The sequence below is a fragment of the Leptodactylus fuscus genome, chromosome 1, assembly GCF_031893055.1.
Source record: "Leptodactylus fuscus isolate aLepFus1 chromosome 1, aLepFus1.hap2, whole genome shotgun sequence".
In the NCBI taxonomy this organism is placed as follows: domain Eukaryota; kingdom Metazoa; phylum Chordata; class Amphibia; order Anura; family Leptodactylidae; genus Leptodactylus; species Leptodactylus fuscus.
Window position 1 is genome coordinate 195,654,917 of NC_134265.1, and position 22,640 is coordinate 195,677,556.

General features: G+C 43.5%; 1 protein-coding gene across 1 annotated transcript in view; it reads right to left on the reverse strand.

The window, feature by feature from the left end:
• USHBP1 (USH1 protein network component harmonin binding protein 1) overlaps positions 1-22,640 on the reverse strand; it is a 69,453-nt gene that overhangs the window by 29,795 nt on the left and 17,018 nt on the right. The window contains exons 6-8 of the mRNA XM_075281316.1: positions 21,694-21,779; positions 20,332-20,472; positions 15,859-15,959 (exon numbers count right to left, since the gene is read on the reverse strand). Coding sequence (XP_075137417.1) covers positions 15,859-15,959; positions 20,332-20,472; positions 21,694-21,779 — 328 coding nt within the window. The remainder of the gene's footprint in view (positions 1-15,858; positions 15,960-20,331; positions 20,473-21,693; positions 21,780-22,640) is intronic.

A 22,640-nucleotide genomic window follows, 5' to 3' on the forward strand; every position in this document is an offset into this window, starting at 1 on the left:
GGGTGAAAGCACCTATCATATGATATATTTCATAGTTCTTATCTAGTCATCTGTTAGATTTTATAGCTACAGTAGAATTTCAGCTTTCATATCATACCAGAAACAGTGTTCTAGGTGTCGTAGAAACAGACCTATTTTACACAGCTCTTTTAAATGACCCCAACCCCATGGAAATTACTACATCTGTACATGCTGGCAGTACACAGTGGAGGAATTTATTAAGGTTGGCACTTCACATGCCAGTATTCAACAATTTCCCTGCTAGCATGAGAGGTGCCTGAATGAAGCAGCTGTGGTCTCTTATTAAAGGGGCTCTGTCATTGGGAAAAGTCATTTTTAACCAATCACATCCTTGCATAGCCTTTAGAAATGCTATTCCACACCTACCTTTAGTATGTAAATTGCCTCAGTGGTTTCTGAATAAGTCCGTTTTTATTCATATGCTAATTATAATGGTGCACGATGCATTGTGCACCCCCTCTCCTATTGTTTCCTATGCACAGGCTGCTGCTGCTGCTGATGATGATGACTCAGCTTCCTGTTTGCACACACATAGGAGATAATAGGAGAGAGGAGGCTGCTGGGAACTTCCTGTGCTGGCTGGGAGGTCATTAGCATATGAATAAAAACGGACTTATTCAGAAACCACTGAGGCAATTTACATACTAAAGGTAGGTGTGGAATAGACTTCTAAAGCCTATGCAAGGATGTGATTAGTTAAAAATGACTTTTCCCAATGATAGAGCCCCTTTATATCAGACACAGCGCTGGAGGTTCCATGCTCCAGAAATGAAATCTATGCCAGTCAGAGAATAACTGCATAGATTTCGGTTATAACTCATGCCCAAGAAAAGCCAGGCATACATTATATGAAGTGAGCTAAAATTATATATATTTTTATAGACATTCAGTGGTGTATTCTGCTTTTAACTGACACTGAAAAAAGGTACATAGTGTAAGCATAGTTGACAGTATATTTTAATACAATCAGGGTGCAGGATCCTGTTGTTGCTCGTCAAAAGTATATTCCAAGGAGAGAACTTTTTATTGTTCACTTACACAATAATGTTGATGGGTACGTCAACATATACTTTAGAAGATTTTCCCAGTGTACAGTACATGCCTCCAAGAAGCAAAAAATTTTTCCAGCACTATCCGAAGTCTAAAAATATCCAAATCTTTATTCTTAATCCATTAAAAATATACTGGAAACCACATTAGGGTATGAACATAAACGGCTACGCGTTTCGGGACACGTCTTGTCCCTTCCTCATGGCATACTCAAATGCTGACAAACATTCCTTTTAAAACCCCCAATTGAAACTCCACCCATAAAAACATTAACCCTTAAATGTACCAACATATATCTCATTGTTGCTATATCTATATATATCTCCAACAATATATACAACAACCTTCTTGAAACCTCATATGTATATACTCATATCCCACATATTTAATCTTGTTATACCACATTTAAATACAGAGATTCTACTACACATCAGTAAACTTGCACAAAAGATTTTCAGCATGTCGTTAAATCGCATATAAACTCCACATAGCGATCTATACTAGTTTTTATCCTTTTGTATGCTTATGTTATTTAATAATTTTTTATTTATTATTTTTATTTATATTTATATTTTTTCGGATAGTTAGTATATAGAGATGAGCGAACACTAAAATGTTCGAGGTTCGAAATTCGATTCGAACAGCCGCTCAATGTTCGTGTGTTCGAACGGGTTTCGAACCCCATTATAGTCTATGGGGAACAGATACTCGTTAAGGGGGAAACCCAAATCCGTGTCTGGAGGGTCACCAAGTCCACTATGACAACCCAGGAAATGATGCCAACACCTCTGGAATGACACTGGGACAGCAGGGGAAGCATGTCTGGGGGCATCTAACACACCAAAGACCCTCTATTACCCCAACATCACAGCCTAACAACTAAACACTTTACACACTCAATACCACCTCTCTGACAGTAGGAAAACACCTTGAAACATGTGTATTTGGCACTTGCAGTGAGGAGAGCTTGTCACCAGCAGTGAATTTGGCCCTTGTAGTAAGTTGAGGTTGGCACCAACATTTGTTTTGAAAATCAGGGTGGATTGAGCCTCTAACCAGCAGAGTTTGGGCAAATTCATGGTGGAGGGAGCCTCTAAAAACCCCAGTTTGGACCAATTCATGGTGGAGGGAGCCTCTAAAAACCCCAGTTTGGACCAATTCATGGTGGAGGGAGCCTCTAAAAACCCCAGTTTGGACCAATTCATGGTGGAGGGAGCCTCTAAACAGCCCAGTTTGGACCAATTCATGGTGGAGGGAGCCTCTAAAAACCCCAGTTTGGACCAATTCATGGTGGAGGGAGCCTCTAAACAGCCCAGTTTGGACCAATTCATGGTGGAGGGAGCCTCTAAAAACCCCAGTTTGGACCAATTCATGGTGGAGGGAGCCTCTAAAAACCCCAGTTTGGACCAATTCATGATGGAGGGAGCCTCTAAACAGCCCAGTTTGGGCAAATTCATGGTGGAGGGAGCCTCTAAAAACCCCCAGTTTGGACCAATTCATGGTGGAGGGAGCCTCTAAAAACCCCAGTTTGGACCAATTCATGGTGGAGGGAGCCTCTAAACAGCTCAGTTTGGGCAAATTCATGGTGGAGGGAGCCTCTAAAAACCCCAGTTTGGACCAATTCATGGTGGAGGGAGCCTCTAAAAACCCCAGTTTGGACCAATTCATGGTGGAGGGAGCCTCTAAACAGGCCAGTTTGGGCAAATTCATGGTGGAGGGAGCCTCTAAACAGCCCAGTTTGGGCAAATTCATGGTGGAGGGAGCCTCTAAACAGCCCAGTTTGGACCAATTCATGGTGGAGGGAGCCTCTAAAAACCCCAGTTTGGACCAATTCATGGTGGAGGGAGCCTCTAAACAGCCCAGTTTGGACCAATTCATGGTGGAGGGAGCCTCTAAAAACCCCAGTTTGGACCAATTCATGGTGGAGGGAGCCTCTAAACAGCCCAGTTTGGACCAATTCATGGTGGAGGGAGCCTCTAAAAACCCCAGTTTGGACCAATTCATGATGGAGGGAGCCTCTAAACAGCCCAGTTTGGACCAATTCATGGTGGAGAGAGCCTCTAAAAACCCCAGTTTGGACCAATTCATGGTGGAGGGAGCCTCTAAACAGGCCAGTTTGGGCAAATTCATGGTGGAGGGAGCCTCTAAACAGGCCAGTTTGGGCAAATTCATGGTGGAGGGAGCCTCTAACCAGCCCAGTTTGGACCAATTCATGGTGGAGGGAGCCTCTAAAAACCCCAGTTTGGACCAATTCATGGTGGAGGGAGCCTCTAAACAGCCCAGTTTGGACCAATTCATGGTGGAGGGAGCCTCTAAAAACCCCAGTTTGGACCAATTCATGGTGGAGGGAGCCGCTAAACAGCCCAGTTTGGACCAATTCATGGTGGAGGGAGCCTCTAAAAACCCCAGTTTGGACCAATTCATGATGGAGGGAGCCTCTAAACAGCCCAGTTTGGACCAATTCATGGTGGAGAGAGCCTCTAAAAACCCCAGTTTGGACCAATTCATGGTGGAGGGAGCCTCTAAACAGGCCAGTTTGGGCAAATTCATGGTGGAGGGAGCCTCTAAACAGGCCAGTTTGGGCAAATTCATGGTGGAGGGAGCCTCTAACCAGCCCAGTTTGGACCAATTCATGGTGGAGGGAGCCTCTAAAAACCCTAGTTTGGACCAATTCATGGTGGAGGGAGCCTCTAAACAGCCCAGTTTGGACCAATTCATGGTGGAGGGAGCCTCTAAAAACCCCAGTTTGGACCAATTCATGGTGGAGGGAGCCGCTAAACAGCCCAGTTTGGACCAATTCATGGTGGAGGGAGCCTCTAACCAGCAGAGTTGGTGGAAATCAGGGTGGAGGGAGCCTCTAACCAGCAGAGTTGTGGGAAAGCAGGGTGGAGGGAGCCTCTAACCTGCAGAGTTGGTGGAAATCAGGGTGGAGGGAGCCTCTAACCAGCAGAGTTGTGGGAAAGCAGGGTGGAGGGAGCCTCTAACCAGCAGAGTTGTGGGAAAGCAGGGTGGAGGGAGCCTCTAACCAGCAGAGTTGTGGGAAAGCAGGGTGGAGGGAGCCTCTAACCAGCAGAGTTGTGGGAAAGCAGGGTGGAGGGAGCCTCTAACCAGCAGAGTTGGTGGAAATCAGGGTGGAGGGAGCCTCTAACCAGCAGAGTTGGGGGAAATCAGGGTGGAGGGAGCCTAGTATTAGCAGAATTGTGCAACGCTTATGGTGGATGAGTATGAGGATGCGGAGGAATTGGAGAGGTTGAGTACAGACATGGAGTTTCATGTTGGGGTGCTTTACACAGGTGGGCCCAAAAATGAAGGCTCTATCCAGTGGTGGTTCATTTTTATCAAAGTGAGCCGGTCGGCACTCTCAGCTGACAGACGGGTGCGCTTGTCAGTGATGATGCCACCGGCTGCACTGAACACCCTCTCAGATAGGACAGGCAGGACAGGACAGCACCTCCAAGGCATATAGGGCAAGTTCAAGCCACAGGTCCAACTTCGACACCCAATACGTGTAGGGCGCAGAGGGGTCGTAGAGGACAGGGCTGTGGTCGGAAAGGTATTCCCGCAACATGCGCCTATACTTCTCACGCCTGGTGACACTAGGACCCTCCGTGGCGGCACTTTGGCGAGGGGGTGCCATCAAGGTGTCCCAGACCTTAGACAGTGTGCCCCTCGTTTGTGTGGACCGGTGAGAACTTGGTTGCCTACTGGAGGAACTGCCCTCCCTGCCGCCAACGTCACATGCTGGAAACATCTCCATCATATTCTGCACCAATTGCCTGTGGCAAGCATTGATGCGATTGGCCCTCCCCTCTACCGGAATAAAAGACGATATGTTGTTTTTATACCGGGGGACAAGGATAGCAAAGATCCAGTACTGGTTGTCCTCCATGATTTTGACAATACGCTTGTCGGTTGTAAAGCACCCCAACATGAACTCAGCCATGTCTGCCACAGTGTTAGTTGGCATGACTCCTCTGGCCCCACCGGAAAGTTCAATCTCCATTTCCTCCTCATCCTCCATGTCTACTCATCCGCGCTGCAACAATGGGACGATTCGAAGTTGCCCGGAAGCCTCCTGTATCACCATCACATCATCGGACAACTCTTCTTCCTCCTCCTCCTCCTCCTCCTCCTCCTCCTCCATTAAACGCAGTGAAGCGGACAGATGTGTGGACCTACTCTCCAGCTGTGACGGATCGGATGCTATCCCTAACTCCTCTGTGTGATCTGAGTTATCCCTGATGTCAATCAGGGATTCTCTCAGAACACACAAGAGCGGGATTGTAAGGCTCACCATCGCATCCTCAGAGCTCACCCTCCTTGTGGACTCCTCAAAGACCCGTAGGATGTCACAAAGGTCTCTCATCCATGGCCACTCATGGATGTGAAACTGAGGCAGCTGACTTTGTGGCACCCTAGGGTTTTGTAGCTGGTATTCCATCAAAGGTCTCTGCTGCTCAACCACTCTATTCAACATCTGAAACGTTGAGTTCCAGCGTGTGGGGACGTCGCACAAAAGCCGGTGTTGTGGCACATGCAGGCGTTGCTGGAGAGATTTTAAGCTAGCAGCGGCTACTGTCGACTTGCGAAAGTGGGCGCACATGCGCCGCACTTTCACCAGTAGCTCTGGAACATTGGGGTAGCTCTTTGGGAAACGTTGCACCACTAGGTTGAAGACGTGGGCCAGGCATGGAACATGTTGGAGTCTGGCAAGCTCCAGAGCTGCTACCAGGTTCCGGCCGTTATCACAAACGACCATGCCTGGGCCCAGGTGCAGCGGCTCAAACCATATTGCCGTCTCATCGAGGAGGGCATCCCTCACCTCGGAGGCAGTGTGCTGTCTGTCCCCCAAGCTGATCAGCTTCAGCACAGCCTGCTGACGTCTACCAACGCCAGTGCTGCAACGTTTCCAACTCGTAGCTGGGGTCAATCTAACAGCGGAGGAGGAGGCGGTGGCGGAGGAGGAGGCGGTAGAGGAGGAGGAGGAGGGGGGTGTTCTTCTCGTGTCCCTGCCAGGAATGTTAGGCGGGGAGACGAGGTACACCGGGCCAGTTTGGGAAGCAGTCCCAGCCTCAACTACATTCACCCAGTGTGCCGTCAGTGAAATGTAGCGTCCCTGTCCGCATGCACTTGTCCACGCGTCGGTGGTCAAGTGGACCTTTGTGCAAAGCGCGGAACTAAGGGCCCGCCTGATGTTGAGTGACACGTGCTGGTGCAAGGCGGGGACGGCACACCGGGAGAAGTAGTGACGGCTAGGGACGGCATAGCGAGGTGCCGCAGTTGCCATCAGGTCCAGGAAGGCGGGAGTTTCAACAAGCCGGAACGCCAACATCTCCTGGGCCAGCAGTTTAGCGATGTTGGCGTTCAAGGCTTGCGCGTGTGGGTGGTTAGCAGTGTATTTCTGCCGCCGCTCCAATGTCTGAGAGATGGTGGGTTGTTGTAAAGAAGCGCCTGATGGTGCCTTTGATGGTGCAGGAGAAGGAGATAAGACAGTAACAGGGGAGGATGAGGGAGAAGTCAACAAAGTGGCGGAGGCAGATGAAGTGGTGTCCTGGCTCGTCCTCTGGAGTGCATCGCCAGCACAGTCAGCAGTGGCAGTGGCAGAGGCAGTGGCAGAGGCAGTGGCAGTGGCGTGAACGGCAGGCGGCCTTTGTCCTGCCGTTGCTGCCTGCCACTGATTCCAGTGCTTGGATTCCAAATAACGGCGCATTGAAGTGGTGGACAGGTTGCTCTTCTCAGAGCCCCTAATCAATTTCGAGAGGCAAATTGTGCAGACAACACTATATCTGTCCTCGGCGCATTCCTTGAAAAAACTCCACACCTTCGAGAAACGTGCCCTTGAGGTGGGAGTTTTTCGGGGCTGGGTACGAACTGTAACATCTTGGGAGATTCCGGGTGTGGCCTGGCTTCGCCTAAGCTGCTGACCTCTGCCTCTGCCTCTAGCTACCCTTTTTGGTGCTGCACTTGCCTCAACATCCACACTACTTTCCCCGCTTGACATCCCCCCTGTCCAGGTCGGGTCAGTGTCCTCATCATCCACCACTTCCTCTTCCAACTCCTGTCTCATCTCCTCCTCCCGCACAATGCGCCAGTCAACTGGATGCCCTGACGGCAACTGCGTCACATCATCGTCGATGAGGGTGGGTTGCTGGTCATCCACCACCAAATCGAACGGAGATGGAGGAGACTCTAGTGTTTGAGCATCTGGACACAGATGCTCCTCTGTTAGGTTCGTGGAATCGTGACGTGGAGAGGCAGGTTGAGAGACAATGAAAGGAGCGGAGAACAGCTCTGGGGAGCAGGGACAGTTGGGGTTATTGTTCTGTGAAGCTTGGGAATTTTGGGAGGAAGGAGGACAAGACTGTTGGGTAATAGGAGGAGAGGAGGCAGAGTCTGACTGGCTGCTGGACAATGTGCTGTAAGCGTTCTCTGACAGCCATTGCAAGACCTGTTCCTGGTTCTCGGGCCTACTAAGGTTTGTACCCTGCAGTTTAGTTAATGTGGCAAGCAACCCTGGCACTGTGGAGTGGCGCAATGCTTGCTGCCCCACAGGAGTAGGCACGGGACGCCCTGTGGCTTCACTGCTACCTTGCTCCCCAGAACCATTCCCCCGACCTCGCCCACGGCCTCGTCCACGTCCCTTTCCGGGAGCCTTGCGCAGTTTGAATTCCCAGTTAGAAATTGGCACTATATACCAGTAGCAAAAATTGTGGGTGCACGTAACCCCAATATATTCTTTGAATTCCCAGTCAGACAATGGCACTATATACCAGTAGCAAGAAATGAGGGTATTTATAACCCCAATATATTCTTTGAATTCCCAGTCAGAAACTGGCACTATATGGCAGTAGCAAGAAATGAGGGTATTTGTAACCCCAATATATTCTTTGAATTCCCAGTCAGACAATGGCACTGTATACCAGTAGTAAAAATTGTGGGTGCACGTATCCCCAATATATTCTTTGAATTACCAGTCAGAAACTGGCACTATATGGCAGTAGCAAGAAATGAGGGTATTTGTAACCCCAATATATTCTTTGAATTCCCAGTCAGAAACTGGCACTGTATACCAGTAGTAAAAATTGTGGGTGCACGTAACCCCAATATATTCTTTGAATTCCCAGTCAGACAATGGCACTATATACCAGTAGCAAGAAATGAGGGTATTTATAACCCCAATATATTCTTTGAATTCCCAGTCAGACAATGGCACTGTATACCAGTAGTAAAAATTGTGGGTGCACGTAACCCCAATATATTCTTTGAATTCCCAGTCAGAAACTGGCACTATATGGCAGTAGCAAGAAATGAGGGTATTTATAACCCCAATATATTCTTTGAATTCCCAGTCAGACAATGGCACTGTATACCAGTAGTAAAAATTGTGGGTGCACGTAACCCCAATATATTCTTTGAATTACTAGTCAGAAACTGGCACTATATGGCAGTAGCAAGAAATGAGGGTATTTGTAACCCCAATATATTCTTTGAATTCCCAGTCAGAAACTGGCACTGTATACCAGTAGTAAAAATTGTGGGTGCACGTAACCCCAATATATTCTTTGAATTCCCAGTCAGAAACTGGCACTATATGGCAGTAGCAAGAAATGAGGGTATTTGTAACCCCAATATATTCTTTGAATTCCCAGTCAGAAACTGGCACTGTATACCAGTAGTAAAAATTGTGGGTGCACGTAACCCCAATATATTCTTTGAATTCCCAGTCAGACAATGGCACTATATACCAGTAGCAAGAAATGAGGGTATTTATAACCCCAATATATTCTTTGAATTCCCAGTCAGACAATGGCACTGTATACCAGTAGTAAAAATTGTGGGTGCACGTAACCCCAATATATTCTTTGAATTACTAGTCAGAAACTGGCACTATATGGCAGTAGCAAGAAATGAGGGTATTTGTAACCCCAATATATTCTTTGAATTCCCAGTCAGAAACTGGCACTGTATACCAGTAGTAAAAATTGTGGGTGCACGTAACCCCAATATATTCTTTGAATTCCCAGTCAGAAACTGGCACTATATGGCAGTAGCAAGAAATGAGGGTATTTGTAACCCCAATATATTCTTTGAATTCCCAGTCAGAAACTGGCACTGTATACCAGTAGTAAAAATTGTGGGTGCACGTAACCCCAATATATTCTTTGAATTCCCAGTCAGACAATGGCACTATATACCAGTAGCAAGAAATGAGGGTATTTATAACCCCAATATATTCTTTGAATTCCCAGTCAGACAATGGCACTGTATACCAGTAGTAAAAATTGTGGGTGCACGTAACCCCAATATATTCTTTGAATTCCCAGTCAGAAACTGGCACTATATGGCAGTAGCAAGAAATGAGGGTATTTATAACCCCAATATATTCTTTGAATTCCCAGTCAGACAATGGCACTGTATACCAGTAGTAAAAATTGTGGGTGCACGTAACCCCAATATATTCTTTGAATTACCAGTCAGAAACTGGCACTATATGGCAGTAGCAAGAAATGAGGGTATTTGTAACCCCAATATATTCTTTGAATTCCCAGTCAGAAACTGGCACTGTATACCAGTAGTAAAAATTGTGGGTGCACGTAACCCCAATATATTCTTTGAATTCCCAGTCAGACAATGGCACTGTATACCAGTAGTAAAAATTGTGGGTGCACGTAACCCCAATATATTCTTTGAATTACCAGTCAGAAACTGGCACTATATGGCAGTAGCAAGAAATGAGGGTATTTATAACCCCAATATATTCTTTGAATTCCCAGTCAGAAACTGGCACTGTATACCAGTAGTAAAAATTGTGGGTGCACGTAACCCCAATATATTCTTTGAATTCCCAGTCAGACAATGGCACTATATGGCAGTAGCAAAAATAGTGGGTGTATATAGCCCCAATTCTATTGCTAGGGGACTTGCAGGGTATTTCTGGGGTGAAGGTGGGGGGGCACACCGTTGGAACAGGTATCGGGGGTATATATCGGGTATACGGGAATACACTGACAGTGTATTCCATTCAGGATCCTGGGAAAGCTGGGTTGCGGCGATTGAGCCCGTCAGTGCCACGTTACACTGACAAGCTTCTCCCTGGAATTTAGCTCTTACAAGAGCTGTTGTGGTTGTCTTCTCCTTCCTATCCTAGCCTGTCCCTGCCTACCCAGAATCTAAGCCCTAGCTAGCTGGACGGAAGCCTCCGTCCTCGGTGAATTGCAAGCTCAGAATGACGCGAACCTGGGCGGCGCTGTTCTTTTAAATTAGAGGTCACATGTTTTCGGCAGCCAATGGGTTTTGCCTACTTTTCTCAACGTCACCGGTGTCGTAGTTCCTGTCCCACCTACCCTGCGCTGTTATTGGAGCAAAAAAGGCGCCAGGGAAGGTGGGAGGGGAATCGAGTAATGGCGCACTTTACCACGCGGTGTTTGATTCGATTCGATCATGCCGAACAGCCTAATATCCGATCGAACATGAGTTCGATAGAACACTGTTCGCTCATCTCTATTAGTATACACATTATGCGTTATCCATAGCGTTATTTCATATTAATGACAGACAAATATTTAAATCTCCCTATTTATCCAAGGCACTCTAGTTTATAAGCCAGACGCATATTTATATGTTAACTCTATCCCAAACCTAGCTTCACATACTTGTTTGTTCCAAATCTTATAAAAAACTTAAGTATATGGTCCTTACCTTCTTCCGATTTAGCATATTCAGTATAAATTCCACATCCATGCTCCCTCAGTCACGTGATTACCCATAATTCAACATTCTTAGTCACATGATCTCACCGCCTCTAGACTATACACTTATGTAATACGAAATAGTCCGATCATGTGACTATCATATTATCGAGCGGAGCATGTAGGGAAATGTAGTTTAATCTGGACCCGTAACCAAACACCTTATCTCCGGGACTTCAAAATACAACTACTTAATACAAACAAGGTGAGTATTTAATAAATATATGATAGATCTGAACGGATATTAAGACCTGAAGGGAATCTTGTACCTAAGGTCATTATCCAAAATGCTTCTCTAATCAACAATTTTTTCCTCCTATCACCACCTCTAATCAATTTTGGGATCTGTTCAATGGCATAAAATTTTAGTGTACTAGTATTGCCTCCATGCACTACTTGAAAATGTTTTGATAAACTGGAAATATTCTCTTCATTTTTTGTACTGTCTGTTATGTGCTCAGAGATACGGATCTTTAAACTCCGAATAGTGCATCCAACATATAAGATTTTACAAACCGTACACTCTACCACATATACAACATATTGACTGTTACAATTAAGATGTTTTTTGATATAATATACTTTCTGTTGATCCCTATTCACAAATCTGTCAGTTTTCTTTACAAATTTACACATATTACAACGACTCATTCCACACGGAAAAAATCCTTTTATAGTTAACCACGTATTGGAAACTACTTTGTTCTGAGTAAATAAACTTGGTGACAATCTACTACCCAAAGAATTCCCTCTTCTAGCTACCACTTGTATTCCTTCCTCTATAATTTTGTTGGTTATTGGATCTTGTTGCAAGATCGGAAGGTTTTTATAGAAGATTTTTTTAATCGCTGAGAACTGATTACTAAAGGGAATCGAAAATGTCAATCTACCATCCCTTTTGCTCTTTCCTGCGGTTTTTTCAACCAATAATGAGTCACGTGTCTTTTCATCTCCTATCTTAACTGCCCTTTCTAAACTCCATTTCGGATATTTTCTACAACGTAACCTATCCAATGTGATACCCAATTGTTCCTTGTATATAGTATCAGAAGAACATGCTCTTTTAGTACGAATTATCTCACCTACAGGGATAGATTTTATTGTATGATTTGGGTGTTGACTATCTGCTCTCAATAATGTGTTTCCCATAGTACTTTTTCTATACAAACTAGTATCTATCTTACCTGTATCTTTATTACCCATAAGACATATGTCCAGAAACGAAACCTGGTACGAGTCACATGAAAAGGTAAAACTCAAACCCATAGGGTTAGAATTGAAAAATTCAATAAGGTCTGGTATGGACGCTACTGACCCACTCCATATGATGAGCACATCATCTATGTAGCGTCCGTACCAGACTAACCTGTCAAAAAAAGGATTAACAGATGTAAATATGAATAATTCCTCCCACCATGCTAGCGTGAGATTCGCGAGCGAAGGTGAGAAGGGAGCCCCCATAGGGGCCCCTTTAATTTGTAGAAAAAACTGATTATCAAAAAGAAAAAAATTATGGGTTAACAAAAATTCCGTTACCTCTATTATGTATTCGCATAGACAATCAGAGTACTTACTATATCTCTCCAGATGAAATGACAATGCCCTAAGAGCTAACGAATGTGGTATGTTAGAATAAAAGGACTGTATGTCACTCGTGACCCATATATATTTTTCATCCCACATTATATCTTTGAAAACATTTAACAGCATCTTTGTATCCCGAACATATCCAGGTATACGGTTCACCAAAGGCTGTAAAAGCCTGTCAACCCATGAACAAATATTTTCATTTATAGATCCCATCCCTGCCACGATGGGACGAAGGGGGGGAAATTTCTGATTTTTATGAGTTTTCGGGAGTCCGTGGAATATTGGCAAGACTGGGAATTGTGGAATTAAATGTTTGGATTGGTTCTCTGAAAATATACCTAATTTGACCCCTTTAGTAATCAATTTTGTCAAAGCCCCTGAAAAAACCTCTGTTGGATTAGTTTTAAGTTGTTTGTAAGTTGTCTCGTCCTTTAATATACAGTCCTATGAAAAAGTTTGGGCACCCCTATTAATCTTAATCATTTTTAGTTCTAAATATTTTGGTATTTGCAACAGCCATTTCAGTTTGATATATCTAATAACTGATGGACACAGTAATATTTCAGGATTGAAATGAGGTTTATTGTACTAACAGAAAATGTGCAATATGCATTAAACCAAAATTTGACCGGTGCAAAAGTATGGGCACCTCAACAGAAAAGTGACATTAATATTTAGTAGATCCTCCTTTTGCAAAGATAACAGCCTCTAGTCGCTTCCTGTAGCTTTTAATCAGTTCCTGGATCCTGGATAAAGGTATTTTGGACAAACAATTCAAGTTCAGTTAAGTTAGATGGTCGCCGAGCATGGACAGCCCGCTTCAAATCATCCCACAGATGTTCAATGATATTCAGGTCTGGGGACTGGGATGGCCATTCCAGAACATTGTAATTGTTCCTCTGCATGAATGCCTGAGGATTTGGAGCGGTGTTTTGGATCATTGTGTTGCTGAAATATCCATCCCCGGCGTAACTTCAACTTTGTCACTGATTCTTGAACATTATTCTCAAGAATCTGCTGATACTGAGTGGAATCCATGCGACCCTCAACTTTAACAAGATTCCCGATGCCGGCATTGGCCACACAGCCCCAAAGCATGATGGAACCTCCACCAAATTTTACAGTGGGTAGCATGTGTTTTTCTTGGAATGCTGTTTCTTTTTGGACGCCATGCATAACGCCTTTTTTTATAACCAAACAACTCAATTTTTGTTTCCAAAATGAAGCTGTCTTGTCCAAATGTGCTTTTTCATACCTCAGGCAACTCTATTTGTGGCGTACGTGCAGAAACGGCTTCTTTCTCATCACTCTCCCATACAGCTTCTATTTGTGCAAAGTGCGCTGTATAGTTGACCGATGCACAGTGACACCATCTGCAGCAAGATGATGCTGCAGCTCTTTGGAGGTGGTCTGTGGATTGTCCTTGACTGTTCTCACCATTCTTCTTCTCTGCCTTTCTGATATTTTTCTTGGCCTGCCACTTCTGGGCTTAACAAGAACTGTCCCTGTGGTCTTCCATTTCCTTACTATGTTCCTCACAGTGGAAACTGACAGGTTAAATCTCTGAGACAACGTTTTGTATCCTTCCCCTGAACAACTATGTTGAACAATCTTTGTTTTCAGATCATTTGAGAGCGGGCTGTCCATGTTCGGCGACCATCAAACTTAACTGAACTTGAATTGTTTTGTAGAAAGAAATGGTCCAAAATACCTTCATCCAGGATCCAGGAACTGATTAAAAGCTACAGGAAGCGACTAGAGGCTGTTATCTTTGCAAAAGGAGGATGTACTAAATATTAATGTCACTTTTCTGTTGAGGTGCCCATATTTTTGCACCGGTCAAATTTTGGTTTAATGCATATTGCGCATTTTCTGTTAGTACAATAAACCTCATTTCAATCCTGAAATATTACTGTGTCCATCAGTTATTAGATATATCAAACTGAAATGGCTGTTGCAAACACCAAAATATTTAGAACTAAAAATGATTAAGATTAATAGGGGTGCCCAAACTTTTTCATAGGACTGTATCTAAACATGCATCTCTATAGTCAGATTTATTCATTAACACTACCTTTCCATCTTTATCAGATTTCTTAATAACTATGTCTTCGTTCTTACTAAGTTTTATCATAGCTTCATATTCTTTTTTAGACATATTCTTCTTCTTTTTTTGTTGCTGTAATATCGAATCCCTTAGGGTCCCGAGGTCCCGTTCCATAGCCTGTTGAAACAGCGCATAGGTGGGAGTCCGGGACCCCAAGGGATAAAAAGAAGGATTGGAGCCATCAGCTCCAACCCACTGTATAGACTGATCATTATATGGAATATTAGTTTCTTGTAATTGCAACAGACTCAATAAGGCAGTTTGTTCCTTAAACCCCAAATCAATAAACATATTTTCTTGGTCAACAACACCGCTATCGCTATCACTATGTTCCAAACTACTGGGATTTTCCTTATCGGAGGTAAAGAAATGTTTTTTCACAGTCAAGAGTCTGACAAATTTATTAATATCCAAGATTGTATTAAAGAAATCGAAATCTTCATTGGGTACGAATCCCAATCCTCTTGAAAGTAATTTCAATTCCTCTTCTGACAAAACACATGAAGAAAGATTTACCACATTATCATATTTTTCCAAAGTATATAAAGCTTTGGAGTCGTCAGTGTCTATACATGATGGAAGTTTTTGTTGGAGCGAGTGAAATATCTTGACCTTGGTCTTATGTTTCCTCCCCGCTCTCCGTGGTCGTTTTTTGACTCTCCTTTATTCCTTCCCCATCTTTGTCTTTTTGTATCATGTGGTATAGATACCGCAGAAGTGTCTGAATACGTGTTTTCTCCATATGAAAAACCGGACCGATCAGAACGATCAGAACTATGTTCCGATGATGAAAATGAAACTTTTCTATTTATGTCATTTTTATTTTTCAAAATCGATCTCAAATGTCCTTGTCTTGGTGTTTTATTCAAGTATACTGTATCATTTGAATAATCATTAGAGTCTCTGACAAATTTTTTCTTTTTCCTCTCCATGATCATATTCTCCATATCATCAATCTTTTTTTCAATCTTGGATTTACATGTGTCAAAATTTGTATCCTTTTCAAACTCTTTGAGTTGACTTTCTATGGTATGTAGTTCCTCTTTCAAAACCTCTAAAACCTTCTTGGAATTGTGTAACCGGTTGGGTCCGCTGGTATCCGAGCACACTGAGACTGGATTACAGACAATGAATGGGGTGAGCTGAATACACTTACCTGTTTTTGTATACAGTACATGCCATTTGTATACCACACATTATTTTTTTAGAACGCATCTCTAAAACAGGTTACAAGCTTCACCACTGGGAAATTTATATTGAAATTGCCAACAAAGTTACATTTCTATTTTCTCTAATAAGGATGGAACTGATTAAATGCTAACAGAAGGACTAATGTAGTACCTGAGTTCAAGATGTCCCCTGATGATACCTGACCAAGCATGATTTCTTGCTTTGCTTCTGCAAGAGCTAGCAACACACTATACGTCTTCAGACATCTCTCACTGAGAATTGATAGACAGTAGAGATTACTAGTTGTTTACACAGTCAAATCATTTTCAATGAAATATAAGTCAGCTTTAAGAGTATATGTCACAATTCAATAAATATTACAATATACTGCATTCCATACCCAGCTTAATTTGTAGCTCCGCATTTATCCTTTATTTAAGACATTTTACTTAACCGTTTAAGGACAGAGGGTAGTTTGGCCATTAAAGGAGTTCTCTAGGGGACAGCTATAAATAATTATTAAATGCATGTGGTTTACCTGCTTGTACGGCAATGCTGTGAGGCTAATTTTCCCTCTCTTTGCAATTTTTTTAGTGTTTTCCACGCCCCTATTGTATTGGCTGTACTGCCACTGGACTTCTTGGTATGGAGGTGGGACTTTTTGTGTTTTCTCTATTTACTCAGATTGCTTTCTGTACTTGCAAACCCCCATTAAAATGAATGACATGCAGAAAAATCTGTAACACTTTTTTGGAGCATTTTTTGCAAAAACCACTGCAGAAAACAGCTACCGTTGTTTTACTGCCTCAAATTAATTTCACTGGGCATTGGAAAGCAAAATCTGTCTAAGGGTGCATTCACACTACGTAACGCCAGCGTGTATCACAGCTGTACACGCCGGCGCTACAGCAGGGCTGCCGAACACTTCCCATTCATTTCTATGGGAGCCGCGTATACGATCATATCACGCGGCACTTTACTCCGTGTGAATGCACCCTAAAGGTCAGGGCCCCATGTGGCGTAAATGCCTTAATTTGCCCCCACTAGAAATGCTGCTGAACAAATCGTGGCATTTTACAGTCAGAGCAAAGTGGATGGGATTCTAGTGAATCCCATACCCGCTTTTCGGTAACAACCACGATGATGACACGCAGCGAATTCCAAAACCAGCACAGGCTTCAAAGGCCCTGAATACTCACCTATTCAGGAAGGCCTACAACCTCCAATAATACTATGTCACCACATCACCATCTGAACAGTCCCTCCCCTCACCTTCTGGCTCTATCCCCCTTCTCTCATAGATTGTAAGCCCTTGCGGGCAGTGCCCTCTATCCCACTGTGCCAGTCTATTTGTCTATATATCTTGTATATAAACCCCCAAATGTAAAGCACCAATTAAAGGTGCTATATAAATAAACAATAATAATAATAATTATTATTATAAGAGTCGTACACTTTTTTTCCCGCTAGCGGGAAAAAGCGACATGCCCTAACTTCCCGTGGATTCCTCAGCTGACTCAGGGGAAGCATGCCTGGGTGCATCTAACACACCTAAGTCCCAGGATTATCCCACTGTCACAGCCTATCAACTAGACACTCCAAACTCAATATGGAAAGTGGAAAAATACTTGGAAACCTTCTTTCCTCTACATTAGTATGGACAGAAACACAAATTTTAAGCTAAAGAAACATTAGCATGCACCCCTTTAAATCACGTTGCCCATGACAACCAGAGATGACATAAGCAATGGGAAATCCAACAGCCCCCACCTTTAACTGTCATTGTTTATGTGTGTGTGTGAGTGATGTGGTGAGACCTCCAAAAATTACTTTTCTGGCCCTTCACGTGAGCCCTTCCAAATTAAGTTAGAGGCCCTTAAGCTGAGCCATACAAAAATTTACTTCTCAGGCCCTTGGGGTGAGCCCTCCCAAACTTAGCTTCAGGCCCTTGGGGTGAGTTGAGCCTTGTACCAGCAGAGTATTAAGCCCTTGAAGTGAGTTGAGCCTTTTACCAGCAGAGTATTAGTTATTGGCCCTTTGGGTGAATTGATCCTTGCACCAGCAGTGTTTTTGGCCCTTGATGTGAGTTGAGCCTTTTACCAGTAGAATTTTTGGCTCTTGAGGTGAGTTGAGCCTTGTAGCAGCAGAGTTTTTGGCCATTTGGGTGAGTTGAGCCTTTAACCAGCAGTGTTGTGGGCCCTTTGGGTGAGTTGAGCCTTGTACCAGCAGAGTTTTACGCCCTAAGGGTGCATTCACACTGAGTAAACGCTAGCTTATTTTGTAGAGTAAAATTACACTTGTAAATTTTGCTATCCCATTGCCTTCAATGATATTTTTTTACAAGTGTAAAAATACGCCTGTAAAAAATACGCCTGTAAAAAATACGCCTGTAAAAATACGCCTGTAAAATGTCATTGAAGTCAATGGGATAGCAAAATTTACAAGTGTAATTTTACTCTACAAAATAAGCTAGCGTTTACTCAGTGTGAATGCACCCTTAGGGTGAATTCACACTGAGTAAACGCTAGCTTATTCTGAACGTAAAACACGTTCAGAATAAGCGGCGTCTAAAGCAGCTCCATTCATTTCTATGGGAGCGGGGATACGAGCGCTCCCCATAGAAATGAATGGGCTGCTTCTTTCACTCCGTGCAGTCCCATTGAAGTGAATGGGGAGTGCCGGCGTGTACGCTCCGGCATGAGCAGAGCTTGCCGTATACGCCGGCACTCCCCATTCACTTCAATGGGACTGCTCGGAGTGAAAGAAGCAGCCCATTCATTTCTATGGGGAGCGCTCGTATCCCCGCTCCCATAGAAATGAATGGAGCTGCTTTAGACGCCGCTTATTCTGAACGTGTTTTACGTTCAGAATAAGCTAGCGTTTACTCAGTGTGAATGCACCCTTAGGGTACATTCACACTGAGTAAACGCTAGCTTATTATGTAGAGTAAAATTACACTTGTAAATTTTGCTATCCCATTGACTTCAATGACATTTTACAGGCGTATTTTTAAAGGAGTATTTTTTACAGGCGTATTTTTACACTTGTAAAAAAATATCATTGAAGTCAATGGGATAGCAAAATTTACAAGTGTAATTTTACTCTACAAAATAAGCTAGCGTTTACTCAGTGTGAATGCACCCTTAAAGTGAGTTGAGCCTTGTAGTAGCAGAGTTTTTGGCCCTTTGGGTGAATTGAGCCTTGTACCAGCAGAGTTTTAGTTTTTGGCCCTTTGGGTGAGTTGAGCCTTGTACCAGCAGAGTTTTAGTTTTTGGCCCTTTGGGTGAGTTGAGCCTTTAATCAGCAGAGTTTTAGTTTTTGGCCCTTGGGGTGAGCCCTAAAACATTATTTGTAAGGCCCTTGGGGGTGAGCCTAAAACATTATTTGTAAGGCCCTTGGGGTGAGCCCTAAAACAATAATTTTCAGGCCCTTGGGGTGAGCCCTAAAACAGGAAGGGGAAGAGGAAGAGGAGGAGCACGATGACAAAGAGGACGATGAACTTGTGAGCTGGCACAGAAACATGGAACTGTGTCTTATCATTAGTACTGTTGATGGGACATGCCGGCTGCAGGTCCACAGCCACTACATCGCCAGGAGAGGCAGACTGTTGTGTTACTACACACCTGGAGGTAGTGGCTGACTGGCTGGTGCAAATGCCGCTGAAAGCAATATCTGCTATCCACTGTAACATCGGTTCCTGGTGCTCAGGCCTCCTCAGCTGGGTACCCTGCACCCTGCTTGACATTGTGGCACTGCTGGCTGCCCCTCTCCAGTAGCTAATTAGATCTGCAGTGGCTCGACTGTGGCCTGGATCCCCAGCTGGATTTCCACGCCCCCTTTATCATCCCCATCCCTTTGTGCTAATGACGAGGGGGCACTGCTGGCTTCCCCTCTCCAGTAGCCATTGGATCCGCAGTAGCTCGACTGTGGCCTGGATCCCCAGCTGGATTTCAATGTCCCCGTCCTCGTCCCTTTGTGCAGATGTGTACAGGTGATGACAGTATGAAGCTTTATTCTCACCCCTATGATACAGATATATAGTGTATACCACTTGTAATCAATTTGATCCCTAAAAAGGGCTTTTGTGAAATTTTGGCAAGTTTGAGTATATACACTCTTCCTGCAGTGTAGCTCTGAAAAGAGCTTTTTGTTTTCAGCTTTCCTGCTTAGCAGAAGCTAATCGCTCTGACATGAATATGGCTGCCACTATTCTTAATAAATCGGAGGTTACCTGCTTTATCCAGCCAATTACTTTTTCCTATTTTTTTTCGATACCTACATTTTCCTGCTTCCTGTCCCACCTTCCCTGCCCAGTTATTGGTGCAAAAAAAGCACCAGGGAAGGTGGGAGGGGATACGAATTCTTACTGCGTTTACCACGTGGTATTCGATCGAAATCGAATATGTCAAATACTGTAATATTCGATCGAATACCTACTCAATCGAATGATATTCGCTCATCTCTAGAACATACCCTTAACGGTTTAGTTGATTTCAATGTTTATTCTCTTTCCATGTATGGTAGCAGTCTTTAAAAAATTAAGATGCTAGTGAATTTGTTGCTGGCCATTAATGTATAATGTGAATTTTTTTTACACATTAAGAGTCACCTTCAAATTACACTTCTTATAGTAATTACAGTCACCTGGATTGCAGGCCAAGTCGGAGTGCTGTGCAGGTAGATTCCAGCTTACCAAGGTGCATACTGAGTTTTTCAGAATCAGTCTTACACTCCCGTAGAGTCACACTGAGCTGTTCATTCAACTGTTTTAAGCAGTCAAGGTGCCTAAAATACAACCATTGGCAATATTATTCTTCTACTTCTGAGTTCTATGAATATTAATATAGGGGCAGATTTACTAATACTGTCCCAGATTTACTATTGTGGATATGACTAGACACTGATGTAAATGTGGTGTATCTTTGATGCAGTGTGGCACAACTTGGGAAATCTAATTTTTCGACACATGGATGTGGGAGCTACAATGTGACAAAATAGCATCAAAAATTTTGGCATAAAGTAAGCCAACGAAAGGGTGGTATGAATGCAGACTGTACAGTGTGAAGATATGCCAGATTTATCATCCAGCACCAGCCACTGTAATAAATCTGTTGCATTTTCAGAGTGCCTGTCTACATTTGCACTCTTATTATTAGTAAATCTGGGTCACTAACAGCTAGAATCTTAGAATAGGCAGTCTTAGGGTGCATTCACACTGAGTAAACGCTAGCTTATTCTGAACGTAAAACACGTTCAGAATAAGCGGCGTCTAAAGCAGCTCCATTCATTTCTATGGGAGCCGGCATACGAGCGCTCCCCATAGAAATGAATGGGCTGCTTCTTTCACTCCGTGCAGTCCCATTGAAGTGAATGGGGAGTGCCGGCGTGTACGCTCCGGCATGAGCAGAGCTTGCCGTATACGCCGGCACTCCCCATTCACTTCAATGGGACTGCACGGAGTGAAAGAAGCAGCCCATTCATTTCTATGGGGAGCGCTCGTATCCCCGCTCCCATAGAAATGAATGGAGCTGCTTTAGACGCCGCTTATTCTGAACGTGTTTTACGTTCAGAATAAGCTAGCGTTTACTCAGTGTGAATGCACCCTTAAACTGCACCAAATGTATCAAAGTGTCTGATGCTGTTTGGCATATTCTTAGACCGTCTAACCTAGGTTTATATCTCCTATTAGTTGGCTTAAAAGTTCTTGCCGCATTTTTGGCACACAAAGGCTAAGCCCTTTCCTTTGAAACCACACAATTTTCTCCTGAGGCTACACCCTCTTTCGCTGACGTTGGAAAAGTATCTAAAAAGTGTAGAAGATATTTCATAAATTGATAAATGTGGTGCCCAACATGCTAGACATTTTGCTTAATAAGTCTCCCCCATTGTGTCTTACCTAGTAGTTAGAAAGGTAATATAATATTTCTTGCTCTGCCAAGTGTGACTATACAGCATAGGAGTGATTGATTGATTGATTGATTGATTGATGTCTTTTTTTTTACTCACCCTTTTAACCATTTCATCTCAGACTCCATATTACTTGGATGTATTTCAGGAGGACATGTCACTGAAATCCAGGATCCAGGGAGGTTCTGAAAATATCAAATGACACTCTGTATTATTGAGACAGGAGACTGTTTGAGAAAAAGAACAAATCAATATACAAGAATGTACAAAGCAGAAGATATTAACACAATGGGGCAAATTTAGTCCTGGTTCACATTAGCTTTGGGCTCTCCATCCACTAAATCAGCAGTTGCCCGTGGACAACCATGAACCCCATAGACTGCAATGGGCTCTGCCGGGTATCCATTGGGCTTTAGCCAGTTTTATACTGAAACTGGCAGAGAGCAAAGTCCTCAGTGCAGAGTGGAGACTCAGATGCAGATGTCTTACTAATATTGAGCGAGATTTATTTATGAAGGCACACCCTATCATAGCTGGCATAGATTTTAGGTATCATTTCTGATAGTTTCTTTACAAAAATTATATCCTGTCCTTTTCAGAAAGTGGCATTGGCGGTGTAAAAACGCCAACTGCAACAATTTGTGTCTCAAATGCAATTTTAAAAGTTGCAAACCTGAGGTTTACAACTTTTTTTTTTTACACTAGAGCACTGACATTGAATCAGTAAATAACACTTAGTGCAAATTTAGACCACACAGTATAAAGATGGACAAAATGTATGACAGTGGCTTTTTCTGTGTGATAACTCTGCTCTAAAATGTTGCTCCAAATTCTACACCTTAGATAACTTCCAGTAAAATTGTGCTTGGCCAATGCTATTCCTTCGCACCCACTTACACATATATGCAAGGCTACACGTGCATATATTCTCAATGGTCAAGGGGGAGTAAGCTGTTGGCAGAGGCTTATTTCCTACAAGAAAAATTCCTTAGAAATTCAATGCGCCCAAATCCTGCATGTCTAGTATTTACTGGTATACACTAGAT